At 39.6% G+C, this 22396-nt stretch overlaps 1 protein-coding gene across 4 annotated transcripts in view; it reads left to right on the forward strand.

Annotated features, from left to right (window-relative positions):
• Positions 1-22396, forward strand: part of UBAP2 (ubiquitin associated protein 2) — a 93082-nt gene that overhangs the window by 24847 nt on the left and 45839 nt on the right. For all 4 annotated transcript variants that reach the window (XM_037373117.1, XM_037373118.1, XM_037373119.1 and 1 more), the window contains exons 3-8: positions 213-290; positions 1916-2026; positions 5924-6077; positions 7826-7903; positions 16398-16452; positions 17646-17749. In XM_037373117.1, coding sequence (XP_037229014.1) covers positions 213-290; positions 1916-2026; positions 5924-6077; positions 7826-7903; positions 16398-16452; positions 17646-17749 — 580 coding nt within the window. The remainder of the gene's footprint in view (positions 1-212; positions 291-1915; positions 2027-5923; positions 6078-7825; positions 7904-16397; positions 16453-17645; positions 17750-22396) is intronic.

Below are 22396 nucleotides of genomic sequence, written 5' to 3' on the forward strand. Positions count from 1 at the left end.
CACATTAGAATCTGTTGAAATTGCTTCTGCCCCACCCAACTTTTTAACTATAAAATGGTGGTAGAGGAGATGTTAATCCCTTCTGCATAGCACCTCTGTGCTTGTTCATGTTCTTTTTGAGAATCTGGAGGAAAAAAATACACTGATGCTAGGAGATACTTTTAAAAATATGTTATCTTTTGTGTACTTTATTGGATGTTTGCATTTTTCAGGCAACAGCAGAACAGATTCGCCTTGCTCAGATGATCTACGATAAGAACGATGCAGATTTTGAAGATAAAGTGAAACAAGTATGTTTCTTACGGCACAGATCTTTTTTTGCCCTGCAATAAAGTGCTCCAAAACTGGCTTACATTTTGTAGCTAGAGCATCTGTTTCTGATTCAGATGAAACCTTTTCCAGAAGGATGTAAATTTAACTAGGAAAAGGTGTTCTTATTGCACTGTAAAGTCTTTTTACGAGAAGTTGTGTGGTAATATAGCTCTGGATGTATTGTTACATTGGTGTATTTTCCTTTGTAAATAACCCTTTAAGCCAGAACTCATCTGTACCGATGTCTCTTTCAGAATGTATCTGCCTAGTATGGTCCTGATGCTTAATGATTGTCAGAATAAAGAGTGCATTCAACTTGTCCACATGTACATATACATGGGAAAAATGTAACCTATGTAACCTATATTTGCTGTTTTTCAGGAAAAGTAAAAATCTAATCATAGCTTGAAGATGAATTGAAGTGTTATTTTTAAAAAAAATATCTGACCTCCCAGACCTGTGTATGCATTAAAATGACAGAATTATGCTGTGAAAATGAAGTCTCACACCATTTCTTCTACCACGCTGAGTTTTGGGTGTAGACGCTCAAGATTCCATTACTCAGTTGTAGGTCAGACCATTAATTCAAGCTGTACTGAGAATCCGAGTCCCTGTTCTGCTGTGGGTGTTGGTATTTTGTCCTAGTAAACACATTGCAACTCACAAAGAACCTAGGAGTACACCCAGAAGGAGAGAAGAATTAGCATGAATGCGTTAATGCAGTAGAGGAGCAGGTTTCGTGATTTATTTTCCTTTGTAAAACCTCCTCTGAAACATTAAATACTTTTTGTTGTTCTTGTTATAAACTTGTTCCATTGCTGTGCCAGAACTGAAGCCTTACACTTCCTGAAGGACCCCCATCAATAGTGCCTGTGGGTCTACGGGTGAAAGGATAAGAATTAAGTTGTGCATAGGAAATCTCTGATACTTTACGTTGTGCATATATATTGCTAGCTTATGTAGTTTTTCTTCGGGTGAAGTTGCTGGATGTCCCATGACGGACCGTGATTATTTCCATCCCACACTCCTCAGGATGTGCACTGCAGGTCCAAGGAGCATAATTCAGTACTAGTTCTCCTTGAGTAGCCATTGTTTACGCCTTTTGTGTGGTCTTATGTTGAAGCGGATTGAGGCAGCTGATCTGACTGAAAAATAACTTTTTCCTTAGTCTGGATATTTTTCCAGATCTGTTTTCTGCCATGGCTTAGCTTATGTCTGTTCTCATGCAGTGGGATAAAGAGAGGGATGTTTGGTAGGGAGGGAGATAGGATGATCCTGGAGCTGTCCTGGTCTTTTGCTTCTTTACCCTCATATGCTGCTATCTGGAGTAACAGCGTTTGCAGCAAGCATGAATGGGAGGGGGGCGGTTAAAAAAAAAAAAAGTGTGAAAGAGAGTGCTTTCTTGATTACCATTTAGTTTATGTTTCATCCTGCCTGTTCTAAATCCCAAGCAGATCTGTAAAATACAGATACCTTTATTTAGGATTTCAGTTTGCTCTGACACCATAGCTATGTACTTTCTTGGAATCTGTGGTGGTACTAACTCTTTGTTTTGTTATGATGATAATGTAGATATTTTAACTTGTCTGACTTTTACTGCCAGCTTATGGAAGTGACGGGGAAAAACCAGGATGAGTGCATAGTGGCACTACATGATTGTAATGGGGATGTGAACAGAGCAATCAACATACTGCTGGAAGGAAGTTCAGACACGGTAAGATTTTACTTCATATTAAACCGCTCTTTCAGCTTGCTGCATCTTTCTACTTCTGAAAGAAGTTGGGAAAGTCATATTTCAGTAGCTTTTAATTACCACATCTCTATTCAAATTCTTTAGAAGGAAATGGAGATTGGGGCAGCTTCTCTACTGCATGCATGCCTTAGAATAGGCTGAACTTTGAAAATGCTGTGGGTGTTCAGCTGGTCTGTTGCAGAGTCATTTGGCTTTTATTTACATGCAGCAATTTTAACTCTGTATCAGAACTCAGTGCTTTGTCAGATGTGGGCCTGTTTTTTGCTGCAATGTTTGTAGTTACTCTGTAGCACCTCCACAACCCTGAGACCTGAGTCTAAGTGTTTCCAGGAAGGGCAGTCTTTGTAAGCGAAAAGGGCAGGCAGATACATTAATTTTCACAACTCTGTAGGGCTGTGTTGCTGGAATGGAAGCTGGAGGAGGTTTCCTATCTGAAAGTTACACTGACAACGCTACTAATGGCAGAAGAGGATACAGCAAGTAGTTGCTTCTTTCACCCTGTTGCTGTTCTGCATGGCTTCATTGAAAACCAGAAAGAGGATACTAAACAATGTGTATACAACAACAAATAATGTTGCTTAGAATGTTGCACAGAGCGATTTCTTTTTTTACCCCAAGAGATACCAGGAAAGTATGTCTTGCTGTGGTTGAAGTTTTTGCTGGAGGGACTTCTTAACAGGTCATCTGAGGCAGTAAACTAGATTCCATCTCATTTAAATTGGGAAAGAAAATTGACTTCCTTTCTTAATGCTGAACGTTCAGTATTTCCTGTGGTTTATCAGGATGTGTGCTCTGGCTTATTGTTAATAAGGACACCCCGCCACCCCCCAGTTCTAGGACACATACCATTCTGACTGAGGGGACTTTCTTTTCTATCCCCTTTCATTTATTAGAGTTGAGGTAATTTAAAACACAGAAATATATAATACTGAGCAAGCTGGCAAGTTTGGAGTAGAAGAGAGCATCTCGATTAAATCTGTGTTGGTAATGCGCTGGTTTTGTGTTCTCCTGTACTTCTTATATTTGCCATTTTCTGGTTGAAAACAGTTTTCTGGTTGGTAGATAATGTTAAATGCTTTCTTCTTACTTTAGCAGATTGTTAGAAGTGATCATGACGTGGAAGAAAATTTCTGAACTCATTTACCAATTAGAAGCAATATATCCACATGTTCTGGTCTTTTGATAAGTCCCTCTGAACCCACTGCTCTCTGTAGACAAAATGTAACTTAGAAACAAATACAGAGAACTTAAGGGGCTCAGGGAGGAAGGAGTATTAATTGAAGGTTGTGAAGAAATTTATTTTTCTTTATGGAAGTTTGTGGTCTTCCAACTTGAAGGGTTTGTTTTAAGGCAATTATTTTACAGAACAGTTTAACAGGATTTGATGCGAAGTTGGAAACAGAAGTAGTACTAGTTCTGAATGCGGATTCCCAAATCTCTTTTTCTAGATTTACTCTGCTTTGATACACTAGAAGTTTTTTTTTTACCTCATTTGTAAGATGTGCCTATGCTATTTGAGGAATTAGAGCGCAAGGAGTGATAACTGGAATGCCTGTTTGTAAACTAATGCTCTTGCCAGTTTTGTCTTTTTTTTTTCTTTTTTTTTTAATGCTATGATCTTTAAGGCTTTATGCTTTATGATTATACTATACTATATGATTTAGTATTTATGCTTTATAAAGATTTTTCACTTGCAGCAGTTGTGACAGGGGCTTTGCACAGACAGAGGCATGTGGATGAGAGTAGAGAAGGGCATGTTTCTTTGCTCAAGACTTCTAGTCTTTTAACTTCCTACAGGCGTAAGATCCTTTTATGCCTGAATATGTTTTATTTCCTATACCTTTGAAGATAGAACAAAGGGGCCCTTTCAGATTATTCTTCTTTCCTTCCAAGATTAGGCCAGCAAGCAAGCTTCTGTTAGATGTTTTCAAAGGTCAGGCTCACAACTGTCATTTGGGTTGCCTCAGGCATTGTCAGCTGAAATTGTAGTCAATTAGCTCCCTTAGAAAACCAGACAGCTTCGATAGTCTGTGATGGATTCCCATGCTCAGAGGTAGCAGCATCCTCTGTCTTAAAGGACATGCCCAACTTCTCAAGGCTTTCCTCAGAATTACATTGTGGGAAAGCATGGATCTGATGTTTTCATAGTCATCCTTTTACTGATCCTTCCCAAATCTTGTAAAACATTACTAAGGAGAGGCTGCTTACTCTTAAACTTTGCAGGATCATCCAGTTTTGGGTATTTCTTGAAATGGTCGAAGGCACCGTGCCTATCACTGAAATAGTGTATTCTGAACTATATAGACTTCATTCTTCAGTTGTCAGTGCAGTTATTTTTCCTCCTATGAAGTATTTCTAAAGCTCTAGGAGTGTTTAATGTTTTTAATGTATAATGCAGTTACGCAGGCAACAGCAGGTGAAGCCATGTGAAAGTTACTGGTGCAAACTGTTTTCTGTGGCACAGCTAATATGGTGTTGCCCAAATGCATAGTTTTGTACTTCAAATCCATTCTGTCTGTGCTTCATATAAGTTGGCTGATGGTGGTGTAGTTCTGTATACTGGAAACGAAACTGAGAAGCGATTTCAGCCTTGTTTCTCACCTATACCACGTCAAAACCCAAGAGAGTAACCATTCTTTTAACTTTTTATTCTCTCAAAGCAGACTCTGAACCATTGAGTTTATACTTGTAAACTGCTTTGTGACCTGCTTTCTCAACAGCATTTTTCTCAGTTCTAGGCATCTTGGGCTAGCTGGTCATTGCCTGCCTTGTGGGGGCTTCTGAGTTACTGTTGCCTGAGTTGAGAGGAGACAGGACAGGACCTAGAAGATAGCCAACCTTTTTTGTTTGATGCTGGTGCCTGTCAGAGGTTGGGGCTTTATGTAGTACCTCACAGCTGATGGCACCTTATTTAGATATGCAGATTTCCTGCTTAAATACCTTACATGGGCACTTAGCTTCTAGAGATGGGGACATACACAGGACACCTGTCTGCCACCTTCATGGTTTGCAAATAACACCTTTCTTCATCTTTGCTTTGCTTAATAGACTAACCATGCAATTGCATAATATGTGGGTTGCTGTGCTATTCCTAGCAAGTGTTCTAGTAGTTTTATTTTCAACTCCTACAGATATGGGTCTGATATGATCCTTGAATTTATTTTAAAGATGGAGTTTAATATTAAAGCTGAAGTCTGATGTTTGGACCTTGGTCCCTTGTCTTGTTTAGACATAGTTTTTCCTGTGTTTTGCTGTGTGTGATGAGCTGTAGCTGTTCGGAGTGGATGGTCTGGTTTACCATGGCCCCAGTTTTCCCAGGTTGTTACTCTACCATTCTGTGTCCTGGTGCTTGAATTCTAGTGTGTCTGGGTAATGGTTTTTCTCCCCACCCCCACCCCCCGCTTTTGGCCACATACTTACTCTCATCAGTCTCTTGTTCAATGATGCTTAAAAGCATTTTTTCATTTCCTTGGGAGAAAAAGATAGCTCTGTGCATGCTCTCTTGCTAGATTTATGGAGGTAGTTGAGAGGAAAAGTGTTGCTTGCTTTGCAGATTTTCTGCATTGTGGTTGTATCTAGGCTTCCTTGAACTAGTAAAAGTCCATTACAGCCAGAAATATTTGGGTTTTTTACGTTCCATAAAACAATCCAACTTCTAAAACTTGTTTCTTTCTCATCTCTTCCCAAAAATATGGCCTGTTTCCATTTATATCAGTGTAGTTGCAAGGTATTACATATGTGAAGTTACGCAAATACCTGTTTGTTACCATGAACTGGAAGGGTGTGAGGTGGAGATATGCACTGAGAGCTGTCTCTTCCATTTTGACTTTTGTATCTAATTCTATTCTACCCAAATAGACTTCTTGGGAGACTGTAGGGGGAAAGAAGAAAAGCCTTGGAAAGGAAAGTTCAGAAAACAAAGAGAACAGAGAAAAACGAGGGGACAGAGAAGTGAGTCGCGGACGGGGAATTTCCAACAGACGGGGAAGAGGAGGCAGCCGTGGCCGAGAGTGTACGTACAGGGGTTCATTTTTAAAGATTCAGGTGCTTTTCTTGCAGCTGAAACTGGCTAAGGGCAAGTACTTAATGGAGTAAAGTCCATCTGAGCTATGGCTCAGTGCTGAAGGGATCATAACTCGTTTGTGTAACAGGTATGCCTGATCTGTCTACATGAGGAGGCTTTGGGATGGTCTGTGCCTGTTCACAGATGCTCAATTTAATTTAAATTTCTGTCCTTTTTTCATTAGTTGATCTTGTACAAGTTGCTGTTCTTGGTGCAAGTTTTAGAATTGACTATTTGTAAGACTGCTTGAGAGCAAGTATGCCGCTGCGCAGCTGATACACTTTTTCGTTTCTTTTAATGAAAAAATTATCCAGCTTTGACTTCATCTCCTTTTATGAGGGGGAGAACCTGAAGATGTTCTCATCTTCTCATAAGGGGCATGAGAAGACTGGGATCATTATTAATCTTTAGCATATATTACTCACATAAGCCAACCAAAGGTGAGTTTCTACAACAGAGAAAATTCTTTGAGTTGAAACATTTTGAAATTTGCCAGACTTTATAGGTCTGCAATAGTACATTGTACAAGAGCAAACTGATGTTTCCAAGTTACATAGAATCACATTAGTTCACCACTAGATCCATGCTGCTTTTTTCACTTAAGTTTTATCAGCAGTATCAAAGCTGTATTCATTGCCTGTAAGGGTTGTACGCAACAGTGACAGATGAGCAGAGAAACTGGAATGAAAACAGTGTGTTTAACTTTCACTTAAAAGCGGGGAAAATATTTACAATATTACCCACCTCCTCAATTCATTTTTGAAACGTTGTGTCAATGAAGACGCTGTGAATCTTTGTAGAGTAGCGTCAAGACAGGAAAAATATTAATAAAATTTGCACCGATGTTTAGAACAAATTGAAATCAGACCCATCACAGTGAAAGTGAGGGGCAACATTTTTGTCAGAGCCAGATGCTGCTTATCTGTCTTTGTGAAGTGGAATTAAAGATTTTTCAGATGGTTACCAAATCTTGATATTCTCTTCCTAGCTTAATGTCCGAGCATTAATATTGTGGCTGCCATTAGGAAAAGTTGTGCAGTACAAAATCTCAGCAGTGTTTTAAGTGGCCAGTCTTTTTTTTTTTTTTTTTCTCCCTTCAAGGAGCCAGCCATCTTTGAGTATTTCCTCAGGATTTTTCCACAAAATAGTTGCATTATTTTTACAATGCCTCACCTTCACCCTGTTGCCATCCCTCTGATTTTGATAGAGGAGGGTTCTTTTAAGTTTTCCTGGTTGCACAGCGTTGTGGTATGGACAGACTGGAGAAGAAACTGGTGTTTTTGGTTATCCCTTATTTTTTCACTGTAACCACCCAGCATGTTATCAAGGAAGCGTAGTGTGAGGCAGCTGTATTTTGTGCCTTGTTAAAGAGGTGAGGCCATAATCATTTTAACAGTGTAGTCTGCAGAACACTCCATCTCACCCCACCTCATCCCAAACCCAGAAGCTGAAGTTTGTCTGCTGGGGAGTGTTTCTCTCTTACTAGATATTTTGCTTCGTAATTGTTCAGTGCGAATTAAATGTAACTTGCTTGTAGCTAGGCCCCCAACGAAGGGAGGTGACAGACCTGTTGACCATCACGCTTTAAAAACTTGGCATTTCTTTCGGGGTTCAGGTTAAACAGACAGCTGTATTGTCTCCTATATGAGTCTCTAAAGCTTCTCTTAAGCTTCTCTTAAGCTGTCCTCTCTCCACAGTTAGAGCTGAAGAGAATGGAGTGGACAACAATCAAGGAGACAGGCCTTCAGACCGTGGAAAACGTGGCCGTGGGAGAGGTGAGATGGTGGCATTGCTGTGGGACTGGCACTGATTTCATGTCCTAACTGGAACGCTCCCATTTCTTTCTTCAAACACTTCTGGTTAAGCATTTGTTGTTTATCCTTTGATTTTATAAGCACTTCAGCCACTTTTAATTTAGGTACATACCCTTCCCTTACCCCTTGTCATATCTTGGTCTCAGAATGACTAAGAATTGACACAAACCACCTTTATGGTAATTCCCTGTGCAGCAGGGTGGTGTGGCCTGGCTGTGGAGAGCTGTTCTCTCAGGTTGACTCATGGCAGCTTCCTCTGAGTGGGAGTGCACTGGGCTCCTCAGGACGTACCTTGGCAGCAGGAGAGTATAAGATTCCATACGTATGGCTCTTGGGGAGGGATTTCATGTGTGCTTGGGCTGTTTCTTTGGGGTGCATCTGGTTGTCAAGCTTCCTTCTGTTTTTGCTAGCCAGTCAGAGAAAGTACAAGCCACCTTAGAGACTTCTTGATGAGAAGGAATTTGGCATGAAAACATTGATAAGAACAACTGTGGAAAAAGAATACTGTGAAGTCTTACGTATAATCCTGATCCTTTCCTGTAGAAGAGATAGGAAAGATATTGATAATGGTTTTTTTGTGGAATCAAGGGATGTGGTTGGTTTGCATTTCCACAGGTTGAGTGGAAAGAGGGTTGTTTTTTCTTAGAGCAGGAGGAATGAAAGTGAGTAACGTAGGTACAGCACAGATTGTGTGAAGTGGGTATTAAATGAGTTAAATTAAGTGCACAGGAGAGTTAATGTACTTAATAAGTTATGTCTGACGCATGAAAAATTCTGCCCTCCGAGGACTCCTTTCTGTTTGGCATACCTGGTAATAAGACATTAAAGACAACGTCTAACTTCATTGTTTCAAGATCTACATCTTGAAGGAGTGGAAAGATGCAAGGACATGTAGCTTACAGAGGGTTGTGAGAATGACTGGATTGTGCCTATGAATCAGCAAATACCGAACAGTGTGTGCAGAGAGGTCACTTTGCAAGGGAGGGTGTGGTGTAGTTCACAGCCACAGTTTTTGGTATGTTAGCACTGTTAATAGATGGAAAGCAAGTCTTTCAGTATTTGTTTTATAAAATCTTTTATACTCAAATTTTAAATATAAAGGTAGGATTTTTTTAATATTTGGTGAAACTTAAAAGGTTAATTTCAAATGCAGCCTACCATTTGCTTCGTAACCTTATGAACAATACACTGATTCTGTTGTCAGCACTGTAGCTCTAGGTGAATATTGTGTCTCAAGTGAAAGCACATAATCAGTAGATCTAACTGACATATCTGAAGAAATAGGGACAACTTCTATCAATTTCTGTTCACTGGCTTTAGTGTACATAGTATTACTGTATCTGTCTACCAAATATTTTAGACTGTACATTCATGAGAGCAAGGTATCTTAATGAAGTGTTCTCAACTGCCTGTGATACACCTGTTGAATGACTTCAGGATCATTATATTGCAAGTGTGTGTATTCTGTGGCAGGAAATACCTAATTTAATTTTATAATGCAAGCCCTTGAAATCTGCAGGGACTTGTATAAAGCTGTGTAATTCAGCTTCTCAGTATTTCAGGGGTGCATGGCATTCTTTCTCTGGATATTAGTAGAAATAATAAAAGCAAGCTTCCTGCCATTTCATTCAGTAATCTTTCTTTTCTATCACACAGAGTAGTCAAATACACTTCAGCTGAAATTAAATAGATTGCGGGTAATCACCACAGAACCCTTTATTAGAAATGTTTCATGCAGAGTGCGTGTGTGTGGGAATGTAGGCACTGGATACAAAATTAGGGGTCGGCTAATACCTGAACGGTGCACACTCCCTCTCTCTATCTTAAGCTGCCTTCTCAGGCTGGAGTTCTCTCACTAGCTGCTTTCTAGGGGAGGTTTGCTGGGCTGTTACACTACTGCTTCACTGTAAAACAATCTAATTTTAAGAAATTATATGCACTGAAAATAGCAGAAATGTGTTTGACACTGGGGTGATAATGGGCTGTTAACTGAGGGGGGAAAAATCCTGATGCTGAGTATTTCAGCCTTGGTGTACTCGTTTTGTTGTGCAGTAGATCTGCCAATAATGACTGCATGACTTTCCTTGCAACTTTATAGGGTAGTAGGCATACAGTGTACAAACACCACTGGTTGCTGGTATACAGGAGATCAGGGGTTTGAAGTAGTATATGTTACCGACTGATTCACAGAAAGCAAAAACGCATCACAGGATGTGTTTCAGGATACATCCCAAGTGGAATTGCTCTGCCTTTAGTTTTTGCTTGCTAAACGAAGGATATAAACTTTGGCTGGGAAAGGAGCAAAGGAATTTCTTTTTTTTTTTTAAATGGCCTTCCTATCTGTGTGTCTTGTGAATTTCTTGAATGACCTTAATTTAGATATAAAAAAATACTATAATGTTGATGAATAGCGATTGCATCAAAGTGATTTTATTTGTGTGTCGGTATTGCAAGGATTTGCAACTCTCTGAAATGGAATCTCATGCAGGAATTATGGAGGAAGTGATTATGTCTTCAGGATTGTCAGCTCTAGAAACATTTCCTCATTTGTGATTTAATCAGCTGCAGTGTTATATAGAAATTGACAACCTTTACAGGCACAATTTTTATTTTTATGCTGCTGTCTTTTACTGTTCTCCCATCTTCAATTTCAAGTGCAGCTGTGGTTGTCCCACTGTCCTCCACCCTGTGTTGAAGAGGGTGTAGTAGAGCTAGAAAAGGCTTTTAAAGGTACTGGGAAGACTGCATTGATGGAGTGTAAGGTACAAGCAGACTCGGACTTCTCTGCGAGGGCTGAGTGGGCGTAGAGATCTGTAAAACTTCTGTGGGGAAATCAACTGATCACTCCAAGCAAGTATGCAAATGAGGGAATATTAAATGAAATCAGTGGGTTACAGGTTCAGAATGAACTTGTGGAGGTGGTTCTTCATACATGTAGTTAACCTGAGGAACTCCTTTCAATAAGGTATTGTAGGTGCTGAAAATTTACACACAGAGGGACTTGACAATTTCATCCTAAAAAAAGAACCATAGCAAGAAAAGGAAAAACCACTGAGAGTTTTGATGTGCATAAATTATCTTTGTCTGAGGAAGTCTGAGCCACAAGTGATTGAAGACCAGGAGAGTGTCCAGAGAAACTGCACTGGGGTTTTGGTTCGTGTACCCTTCGCTAGGTATCTAATTGACCATAGCTGATAATGGGATGGCAGGTAGATGAACTTTTGGACTTGATTCAGCTTAGACATTGTTACAGATTTATGTATAGCAATTTTCCTGGTTTGCAAAGTGAAAAGGGATTTCTCGCTTTTACTTCTGTTCCTCTGTTCTTTCCCACTTTATTGTTTCCGAGCAATGTGAGCATGCCATAAATATGGATGTTGACAGGGATTTTTTTACTAGTGAAACAGAAATAAAAATGAGAGGGGAAAAAACATTATGTTTTTAATTTTGGACTTAAACGGCATGACAAGGAGCCTTTTAAACATTTGGGTTTTTTCTGCTGGCTATGTGAGACAGTAAAGCAGTTTACCTCTTTTGTAAATATCTGACTATAGTCCAGCTTGTACTCTTGATCTCTTTTGGTTTCTGTAACCAGAATTGCATGTCCAGACATTTTCTTGTTTTAAAATGTTAGCCTGGTTGGCACAGGATGTATTTTGGATTTCGTTTGCCAGAACTAATAAGGATGTTGGTTCTTCTAAAACATTCTGGAGATCACAATCTGAAGTCCGTTTAGTTTTGTTCTGCATTGGCTAGGGACCTGTATGTGTCATGTACTTTTTTTTTTTTTTTTTCTTTCTGAGATGAACCAGAACTTAGGGTTAACAGAAGTTACTTAATTTCTTTTAAACATAACTTCAAAGTTTTCTGCACATGCTTCTAAAAATGGTTACTACAGAACATGCAGTATATAAAACTGATCCACTGCTTCTAGCTTTAAGATAACTAATAAGAAAAATGTTATTTGAATTATTGAATATAACTTCAGTGTTTGTTTTTGCTAGTATGGAATACCTAGAATACAAACTTTCTATACTTAGCCTCCTTATCACTTCATAAGGCTTAAGCCTCTGTCACCTCCGCATCTGCTGGGAGGATGGCTGTCTGCATTTCCAGAGCAGAGATCAGAGCTCTTCAGTTACTGTGTAGTCAGATAAGCACAAATTTAGGGTGTTGTCTGCCTTTCCAGTCTGCATTTTGTTTTCCTTTCAGCTGCTCTTAGGCCTCTTCCTTAACCTTAAGGTGTCTTCATTTAATTTAAACCTGTCAGTGTGAAAATCTGAGTTTTGAAATAAAGCACCTGTGTTGCAGTGGAAGGATTTAGGTCTGCAAGCTGAGCAGACTGGATTTTCTACCGAATAGGCTATTAAATTAATGGGCTAGTCCCATCCAAATTGTAGTACTACACACTTTTCTGATTCTCACAGGTAGTGTGCGTTTGTTTTGGGGGAAGAAATGTGAATGCAATGAACAGTTCTTTCCATGCATGGACGGTACCATGAAGCGTGGTGATTGAAGACTTGTGTGATTTACGAGTGTTTTGAGCTCCCAGTGGACTGGGATACCCAACAATACATAGTTAAACAGTTAGAATGTTAAAGGAAACAAAACCATGTTTTAAATAGTTCATTGTATGAAATCGTATTGGATGGGGGTACTAGCAGGAATGTTGATCAGAATAAATTTTAAACGTAGTTCCCCAGTCTTGATTTCCTGGAACAGAGATGAGTAAGCAGTGCTGCCTTGATACTTTAGGCTGTTTGTAGATCCAAGTGTAAAGGAATGTGAAGAAGTGTTATGAGGGTTTGTGTGAGGCAGAGCAGTAATTTTGCTTTTTTGCCTGATGTCTGTCACTTGCTTTTGTGCTCCAGATGCTGATTGATTGTAAGAAAGTATATTCCTTTAGACTCACTAGAAGGTTTAATGAACTACTATCAAGTCACTTGTTTTTTTTTTGTGAGTAGATAAGAATGTTGATAGAAGAATTGCTGACTGTGAATTACCACAGGATTTTTTTTTCTTTAAACAATGACTGCTGCGATCTAAGCCATATATGCGTATCTTTTTAGAGCAGTGTTGAAACTATACTTTTTACACTACAAGCATAAACTGGCATTATTGTTGGGAGGAATTGGTCCTGTCTGTCTCCTGGTGCCTTTGAACTGTATCAGAGGATTGATCTAAGTTTAAAACTAACCAAGCCAAAAAAGAAAAAAAGGGGACAGGCAGCATGGTAGCTGGGGACAACAAGTTTTTTTGGTGGCTTATCCTGGTGTAAAGGCAACGGGTTTTCTGGCATTTAACAAGCAGGGGACAGTTTTGGAGTGCTGATCCAAAAGTAAACTAATAATTTTGTTTTCTGATAGTGGTTTTATGCTCACTCACTGGTACATGCAAAACTGTCAGTGCAGGGAAGAGAGCAGAGCTTGTGATCACTGGTGAGGAAGACCTTGGCTGTAGTAGTTCTGATTTACATGGGTTTAAGTTACTGTGGAACTGCATGCTCACAATTTGAGTCCCTGCTCTGAATTGCACTATGAAGCTCCATTTGCTTCTAGTCACTGTTAAAAAGCATCAAAAGTTTCCAGATACTGATGGGCATTCATAATTGCTTCATGAGTAACTTCTTTGTGTTAGAAGATTGTGCCTTCTATTTGTTTTAAGGCCATGTTTCTATTTTAGCAGCTGAGAGGAAGTAATTTTCTTAGCGTGAGAATTTAAGGATATATGAGTGGTTTGGTTGTTTCAAAGGAAATATAAGACCTTCCCACTGGCATCTTGCATTAATGACCATAATGTATGGGATGTATCTGAGTTAGGGTGGTCTTTTACTAGTAAATACTCACTGTCACACATTTTGAACTAGTCCTTCATAAGTGTCTTTTCTAGCTTTGAATTTAGTGCTTTCTATAACCCCACTGGTTTGGTGCTTTCCTTTTGTCGATTAATTTGTTGATTAAATTTAATTTCAGTTTTGACAAAAAGCATTGATACAGCTTTATGAAGTTAAGGGAATCCACTTGAAATTCAAGTTCAGGATTAATTTTCAAAGTGATCTGGTCTAAAAAACACCTTGCTGGCTAGTAGTCTAAGATGTGCATGGAACTTCAGGAACAACATGATTTCTTCCTACCAGTTTCTAAAATTGTTAGAGGCTTTTATTGCTGTTTTTAGCCAGTACCTTGTGTCTGTGCTGGTATGGCATCTTGCATATGCCTCGCTTGCTAAAACTTCATCTTCTGTTTGATATGCTAAGGTTATTCTTTCAGGCTTTTGCATTTGAGAGACTGGGGAGACTTACCTCCTCTTCTAAAATCTATTTGTACTTTCATGCTAGCTATTCCAGCTAATCTCTCTGTACCTAATGTCCACGTCAAATATATTTCTGCTGGGCTGTTACTGTGATTCACAGCTCCCAATCAGTCTTGTAGTTGAACTTGTCAAAAAACTCTTTTTGGTGCATCCTTAGTGAATGGTGTTTAATGCTGTATTAATAACTGTAGGAAGTAAATTTACTGTGTAGATGGCCCCTACAGTGTCCCCAGGTAAACTTGTTTAGCTGGTTCTGCTCTTTAAAAAAAAATTATTTACTGGGCAGCAAGTTAATCCAGAGTGCACTGACTTCTGTGCGTCTGAGAGCCGTGACCCCATGATGCCATGGATCAGCTTCCCAGGTTGGGGATTTTAGGCGGGCGAAGGAGAGAAGAGCAGCAGAATAGGTAGGCTGAGCAAGGAGGTTCAGAAGCTGGATTACAGTCAGTTGGGTACGGCAGGTTTTGGGGCACTGATGCTTATGGTGGGACAAAGAGCACAGCTCCAGGTGCAGGCTTGCTGAAGAGTGATGGCTACTGCCGGGTTGCAGGTCTTGTTTCCTCTTTCCTAACCTCTGTCTGTCTTCTCTCCAACTAATTGTGAGAAGAGCAAAGAGGGGAAAATGTGGAGATAGCTGCCTGGCCTAGTGTCAGGCTTCAGTTCTGCTGTGTTCTTGTCCCACCAATGTACTGTGTGTTGCTGGGTGGGAATCCTTCCCAGGCAGGTTTCCGTGGTTCCTCTGTAGCTGGTAGTTGTCATTTTATATAGGATGTGGGTGAACTCCTTCATCAAAATGTGTGTAAAATTATCCTGCTACTTCGATGCTTCTAAGAATTCCTCGAAGATACAGGTAGTAGACATTTTAGAGGTCCAGAAATGTCTTTAAAGACTTGGGCACGGGGAAGAATGAGTAGCGAGGGGAGAGAAGCGAAAGTCATTAAAATAGGAACTTCCTAAACTGTTTTTACCGTGTTCTGGAGCTACTGCTCTTAACAGTTTAGGTGGCCCCCTGAAAATAAGGGGTAATTTTGATCCAAATTCAAACCTATCGGGGTAATTATGATGTTTGGACAATCTGTATATTGGTGATTTAGGATTATAACTTTTGTGCTCTGGTGAACTTGTTGCTTGGTGACTTACAATTACCACATAATTTTGTTAAAATAAACATTGCTTTGTTCTCAGTCTGCAGCTTTTAATGTCCTCCTGTTCTTGTAATACAAAAATAGTATTCATAGTCTTCCTCAAAAAAACCCAACAAACTGGAAAAGCCTCAGATAATTGGGGTCCAAAAAGGGAAGAAAAATATCTATATAGAAATATGCAACATGTAAGTAATAGTTTCTAGCAGTTCATGTAGACCTGCTTTATGGATGGTTAGTAATACAAAAATTTTCATGCCTTGTTGGCACTATGCAGCATGCAAAAATAAAGCCATTCACTGCATCAAGAAGCTTGTAAACCAAGACTGTAACCAAAATTGCAGGCAACACCACTTGTTTTTGTTAAAACAGAAATGCATATTCTTTGTGGGTGATAACAAGGAAGTTTGAGTAGTTTGAAATGGGTGGTTTTCATGTCAGTAACTATGATTAAGGGGGAACCAGAAGGAACGTGTGGTCACAGGTTGGCGAAAGCACAGTAGGGTAGGGGTGAACAGATGGGATGAGTCAGAGGAGGAAACAAATGGAGTATTTAAACTTTCTCCTCACAGCGAAGGAGTGACAGGGAATTTCTTGTGAGATCAGGGGTACGTAGGGAGGCTGGGATTCCAGAGCATCTTAGGCAAGAATGAGGAATTGAAGGCTAAACTTTGAACAGTGTGTAATGATTTGGCAATAACAATCTCATGTGGGATGGGTCTGTAGGTAAGTCCTTCTCTTGCTCTTTGAAGCTACGTGGCTAGATACAGAATGGATAGCAAAGAATTGCAAGTCGTACTGAAACGTGTAGTCTTAGACAAACTGTAGCTTACTTGCCTGTGTCAGGGAAACAAATTCTCCTGTGCGGAGATTTGGGAAGTAAATAATATTTAACTTCAAATATGCTAGTTTTCTTCTTCAACCGTAGTATTTTCTAATGTGACAGACTAGTGATTGGTGGCTCCTCTGCTGTTGCTGTTAAATGGTGTTTTCTCTCCTAGGGTTTGGACGTGGCAGAGGGAGAGGAGCGGGGAGGTTTTCAGCCCAAGGCATGGGGTAAGAAACATGCAGAGCACAGATTTTGGCAAGGATCAAACTCAGTGGCAATATTAATTGACGATATTTCCACCGTATGTATTAATATTGCTGTATGCTTTATAAACCAATATGGATGCAAAAAATTCACAAATCTGTTAGATGATTAATGGGTTATTTTTGTCTTAAGCCAGTATTTTTAACTAGACAAACCTATACAAACCTAATATATGCTCACTCAATGTTAATGTCTCAAACTTGGAGAACTAGTTTATACCTATCGATAGCAACCACATAGTGCCATAGCTGAAAGTTCAGTGTGGTGTGTATAGTCCTAGGTCAATTTAAAAAGAGTTTTTTTCAGTGTGATGTAGGACGTGCAAGTTCTGTATAACACCAGCAAGTCTAGTGATTATGAACTTTCTCCTGTTTTTGAGGTTTCATGCTTTAGCTGTTTGGACATACATGGACCCTAAAACAGAATTAAAACAAGTTACTCAGCAGCTCTAAAGTTTGTTCTCAGTTTTGGTGGAATAACTTCCTTCATAGAACTGTAGTCTCCACTACTTTTACTCAGTGTTTGCCTTTAATGACATTTCATGTAACATCAGTGATGTCATGATAAACAGAAGGCTCGTTCTACTTATGTTATAATCCTTCTTATTCATGCCTGTAGGTGATAAACTGAAAAGAGGTGTTTCTTCAATAATCCTTTTTCACCTTTTAGCAGCATCTGTGTGTTTTGGTGTTGGTGTCAGGAGTGCATTCTGAAATAGTCTTACTGACGTTCCAGCTCCTGTCCTGCATAGGTCTGGTGCTCTGAAAGCATATGATTCTGGTTTCTTATCAGTCAGCCTCCTGCTGAGAAGCTATCAGCTAAGAGGGGGTTATTGTTGTGCATATAAAAATAATGCATTATAAGACTGGAAGGAATAGGTATGCTGTTAACTGCTTTTTCAGGAATTGTTGTTTAGGTTCAGTTTCTCTACAGTAATTTTTTTTTCAGTCTCCTCACCTTTTTTATACTCTTTTCTCCCTTTTTTATCTGTCTTTTGTCATACAGGAAAAAAAAATTTTGAAACCAAAACTATCAAGATGAATTATGTGGAAATCGAGATGTCAAATCTAATACAACTTCAGCTAAAAATGATGACACTTGTGTTCCTTAAATGACCCATGTGTTCTCTTCCATTTCTTAACTTTTAAAACTCTAGGACGTTTAACCCTGCAGACTATACGGAGTCTTCTGCCACTGATGGCTTTGGGACAAAATCAGAGATTTGGGAGACTGGTCAGAATGATGCAGATGATGGAACTGGTAAGATGCTTCAAGAAGTGGAAGGATTGGAATGAAGACCTGTAGCAAATCGCAGTTAAAATAACCACTCTGTTAGTGTTCAGTTAACTTCTGTAAATGTGAATGCATCTCACATGACACAGTTCATTTTTATAGCTTAACTGCTACTAATGTGCAGAGCACACTGTAGCCTGAATGACTCTCTGGTTAGAATGAAGGGAAGGCACTTTGCAACTTGTTTGTTTTAGTACTAACAATCCCTTGAGAGAAAAAAGGGATTTCAAGAGTTACTAGAAGAACCTTGTATGTGAAGAACTGTTTCAGTATTTTAAGTACTGCTTAAGAGCTCACCTAATGTAGTTAAGGAGTATAAGTCCTATTAAAAGTGATCGGTCCACAGGCATTAGGCACTAGGGTTTGAATATCTAAGTAGAAGAAGAAGAAGAAAAGGAAAAGCTGTTTACAAATATGAATCCACTCAGTGACACTGGGATGGTTGTGGAAGCCCCACCTGTACAATGCAGGAATGTAAGGATGTGAGTCTCTGGGATGGAGGAGAGTTCCAAGATCTGCCACCTTTGAAGAGAAGAATTTTAAACTAAAGCACAAGTAGGCACTTGAACGGAAGCTGAAAGAGCAGTCTGCCTTTCTGAAGACAGAGGCAGCTGTGTGTTTCTGTATGAAGTGTCAAGTGTGAAGTACGCACTCCCAGCTAAAGGCAAGAGGCAGACAGTTTGGAAAGGAACCGCTTAACAGTGGTCTCGTGGTGATTCAGAAATGAAGAATGTGACCTGCTTGTCTGTGATTGGGAAAACAGGATACCTTGCTGCTTCCCATGTTCTGTGGCAGGAGATGAAGACAAAGGAAAGCCTGTGTCAGGATGGAGAAATTAATGTATGTTACTGTCCACACTTGGGAACCACTGAGTGATAGGAGAGGGTTTTTTTTAACCCCAGCAAGGGGTAACTTTTCTGATCTCTTCATTGCTGAAGCCTACTCAGGTGATTTTTCATCAGCCCCTTTGCCAAGTGCGGAAGGAAGAGACTGATGCTGGAGGCCAGGGTGTGCTCCACTGAGCTCTGCTGCGAGCTGCTTGAGATGCAGCTTTCTGAACTTCATACAAGCCATTTCCCCTTACCCAGAGAAGACAGTAACAGGCTCAGAGTTCAGGAGAGCTTATTAAGCAGCTGTCTTGTCAGACTGAGTGTCTCTTACTCTAGTGTGGGAGAGTGGCCCTGAGTATATTATAATGGTTATTTAAAGGGAGCTTTTTTGCCAAATGTGACATCTCTCCAAGGAACTACTTTTGAAATGACTTGGTGCTATACTGCAAACAGAAATGCACCTTTTACTATCACTCATGTTAGTTTTTGAAGTAAATTTATCAGATCGTAGTGACTTGTAAATTCCCGTAGGAATGCTGGTATTGTTTGCTATATGGCAGTGGAGGGCAGGGTATGTTGTCACAAGTATTGCAGAAGCAGTAAATTTAACTAACGAAAGAAGACATACAACAAAGGCATGAGGAGACTGCAGCAGAAGTAGAAAATTCACTAGTTAGTTATTAATGAGTGCAACACTAAGGCTGTGGCTTATGAGAAACTTTGACTTATGCTCCACTTCAGAAGTGAGCTTGAATGTTTTGTGACCCTCCCTGCTAACTCTGGGTAGACTTCATGTGCCTCCCTGTGCCAGCCTCTGTCGATCCGTGTAGGCATCTCCTCAGTCTGCAGTAATGGAAGAATTCCACCTAGGAATAAACGTAGCTTGGTGTGGCTAAACAGATCCCTGTGAGAGTATGAATGTGCCTACATGAGGGGTTTGCTGCTGAGCAAACAGATTGGTGGAAATTTGAAGTGTACTAGTTGATGTATGGAACTTCTTTTTGGATGTCAAGTGCTTTTTTGCTGTTAGGCTGTGCATGTGTCGCCGGGAGCTGCACTGAGCTTTGGTAATGCAACTTAAGGCATGTATGGGAAGTTGGGGAGCATGGTATGTAGAAGAAGATGTGAGAAGGCATTTGGGAATTTTCCCTGGCCTCATCAGATTAATGGTTCTTAGGGGTGTGAGTGAGCGTCAGTGTGGGGAGTTCCTGCAAATCCATTTGGTTGGTGAAAATATAAACTAGTTGAACGGGAATGTTCTTGTTGGGTGCTAAGTACCTTTTTCTTTCTACTCTTAATTTACTTTCCGTGCAAATGGAAAAAGCACTGTAACTGACAAAACAAAAATGTCTCTCTACATGTCACTATAGGAAGAGTATTTTATTTTACAATGTTTCTGTGTTAGACAGGCTGTAGAAATGTCTAAAGGAAGTTCCCAAGCCAAGAAGAGATCTCTTCAAAAAGAGTAGGCTCTTTAAATTGAATAATTTTGTTTTGTCCAAGTGGGAAACACTTTCAACCTTGCAGTGGAAAGCATCTTGAGTGTTGTTAGAGGAGACTGCAGCTGGGGTAGTAGTTTTAAAACAGAAGAGAAAGTGCTGGGAAGAAAGGTGGAAGCAGGAATAGAGGGGAGGAGTGGCAGACAAGGTATGAAGCTGGAAGCAGATTAGTACATAGTTGAGGTGGTGATTTGTATTGCTAATCACAAATATTAGTTTTCAATTGTTTTTTTCCCCTTAATTTTCAGTGCTGTCACATTAGTTACAAATCAGCAGTCTCAGTAATAAGTAAGTTCCCAATGTGGAGTTAGTGAAGATGCGAATGAGGGTGATGTGTATATATATGGAAATTCATAAAACCTGCAGTGGGCTAATGAAGGATGTCAGATATGCAGAGGGAGGGCAGGATGTAAATCTCTCTCTTTATTCCTCATTGCCCAGTCCCCACTTTTTCTTTCATCTAAAAAGAAAGAAAATAAAATCAGCTTGTGATACCTGCTTAGAAAATCAGTGTCTTTCATCTGTAGTTCCATTAAAAAGGAGATTACTGGGCAATTACCAGGAGAAGCAAAAACAATCTGCTTATCAAAATGCTTTCTGAAGACATCATGCAAATATCAACTCTCTGTGGGAGTAGTTACAAAGTATTTCCTCTTTAAGCCAGTGCTGGGACATGACCAACACCAACATTTTTAAGTAAAAAGAAACAGACTCTTTTGTGTCCAAAATGTAGTTGCCCCCATGTGTGCTCTGAAAACACTCTAGAACCTCTTGTCCTGCATTGTTGAAGATGCCAGAGGAATTGCAGTAGCCTGAACAAAAGGTGTTTCTAGAAAAGGAACTACAGAATCCTATAGAAGAGCTAGCTGCTTCTGTGGAGATAAAATACAGTGCTGGTGTTTGAAATAAAAAGAGACTAAAGGTTGAATCTTTAATGGCTCATAACGTTTGAGTGTGATTGTATTACGGATAATTCACTATCAGTCTTCCTGTATCCTACTAATTTTTATAGAAATTAGGTACACCTGAAAGGCAAAGAGAAGAGACAGGTGGGAGGAACGAGCAATCGTCTTCCAAAAGGGAATACACTTGAACAGCATGATTAGTGTTTTCTTGCAGGCATGCTCTGTTTGATCTCTTAGCTTTTTTGTAGTGTACAAAGCAGTGAGAGATCCTGAGCGACAAATCACATCAGTTCTTTTAAGTGAATTGTTGGACGTGGTCATTTCTCAAAGTAGTGTTTAAAAATGGTATTGTATTCTGATAATTTACTGATACCTCTACTTTGATAGAGTTTCATAAATTTCACAGAAGAAGTTCCTTCATTATCTTAGTTATGAGCAGCCCTAAATGACTATGAACTGGAGAATGACAAGAAATTAAAAACAAATTGTAGCATAACTGTCAAGGGGGAAGTAGGGAATGGTGTAGATTGGAAGTTACAAAGAAGTTGTGTGTGGGGTTAGTTCGTGGGTTTGTTTTGTTTTTGTTTCTTTTTTTAGGACTGCTGTAAACATTGGAAGGAACATTTTAAGGAAACATTCAGGTCTTTGTAGAATGTGAACGTAGTCCAGAAAGAAAGGATTAGTAGATAAGTTTGGGGTTAGACCAAAACAAAGATTTTTGCAGCTAATAATCTGTTGCTGATTATTCAAAAAGGGGGGAAAACCCAAACAGTGTGACAAGAAGTGGAGGAAAACAGCTGAAGACTTGCCAAAACCATATTGTATGCTTTTTATTGGCTTTACAACTTTCTAAAACTAAGCTTGTTACAAAGGGAAACGGGAAAGTCACAGATAGCCATTTAGGTTAAGTTGCTATGACAAGGATCTTTGAAAACACAATGAATAATTTTGGTGGCAAACAGAGAATGCTTAAATTGTGACGCATTGCAAGGCTTGTGGGAAAGGTTGGGATGTGGATCTATGGACTTGCAATAATGCTAAGGCGGATTTTGGACGAAAAGGAAACTTATGTGCTTGTGGCAAGACCAGACTCCTGTTAGTAAGACGAAGGTGTTGGCAAACTGGAACAGTGAAATAACAGAGGCTGGAAGGACTGAGTTGGGAAGATAAAGTGTTAATAAGCAATAAAAGTAAACTTAGCTTGGGTAAATTAAGAGGATGAAGGGTTTTGTTCAGTATTTAAAAAGAGTAAAAGCACAGAACGATGTTCTTAGGTAGGAGCAACAGATAAACATTTAATGCAGGAAAATGTCCCAAATATTATTTCAAACAGGTTCGGTCTCCCATTGGTGGTGGGGGATGCTCAAGAGTTGGGCTTGA

This window comes from Falco rusticolus, chromosome Z (genome assembly GCF_015220075.1).
Source record: "Falco rusticolus isolate bFalRus1 chromosome Z, bFalRus1.pri, whole genome shotgun sequence".
Lineage (NCBI taxonomy): Eukaryota > Metazoa > Chordata > Aves > Falconiformes > Falconidae > Falco > Falco rusticolus.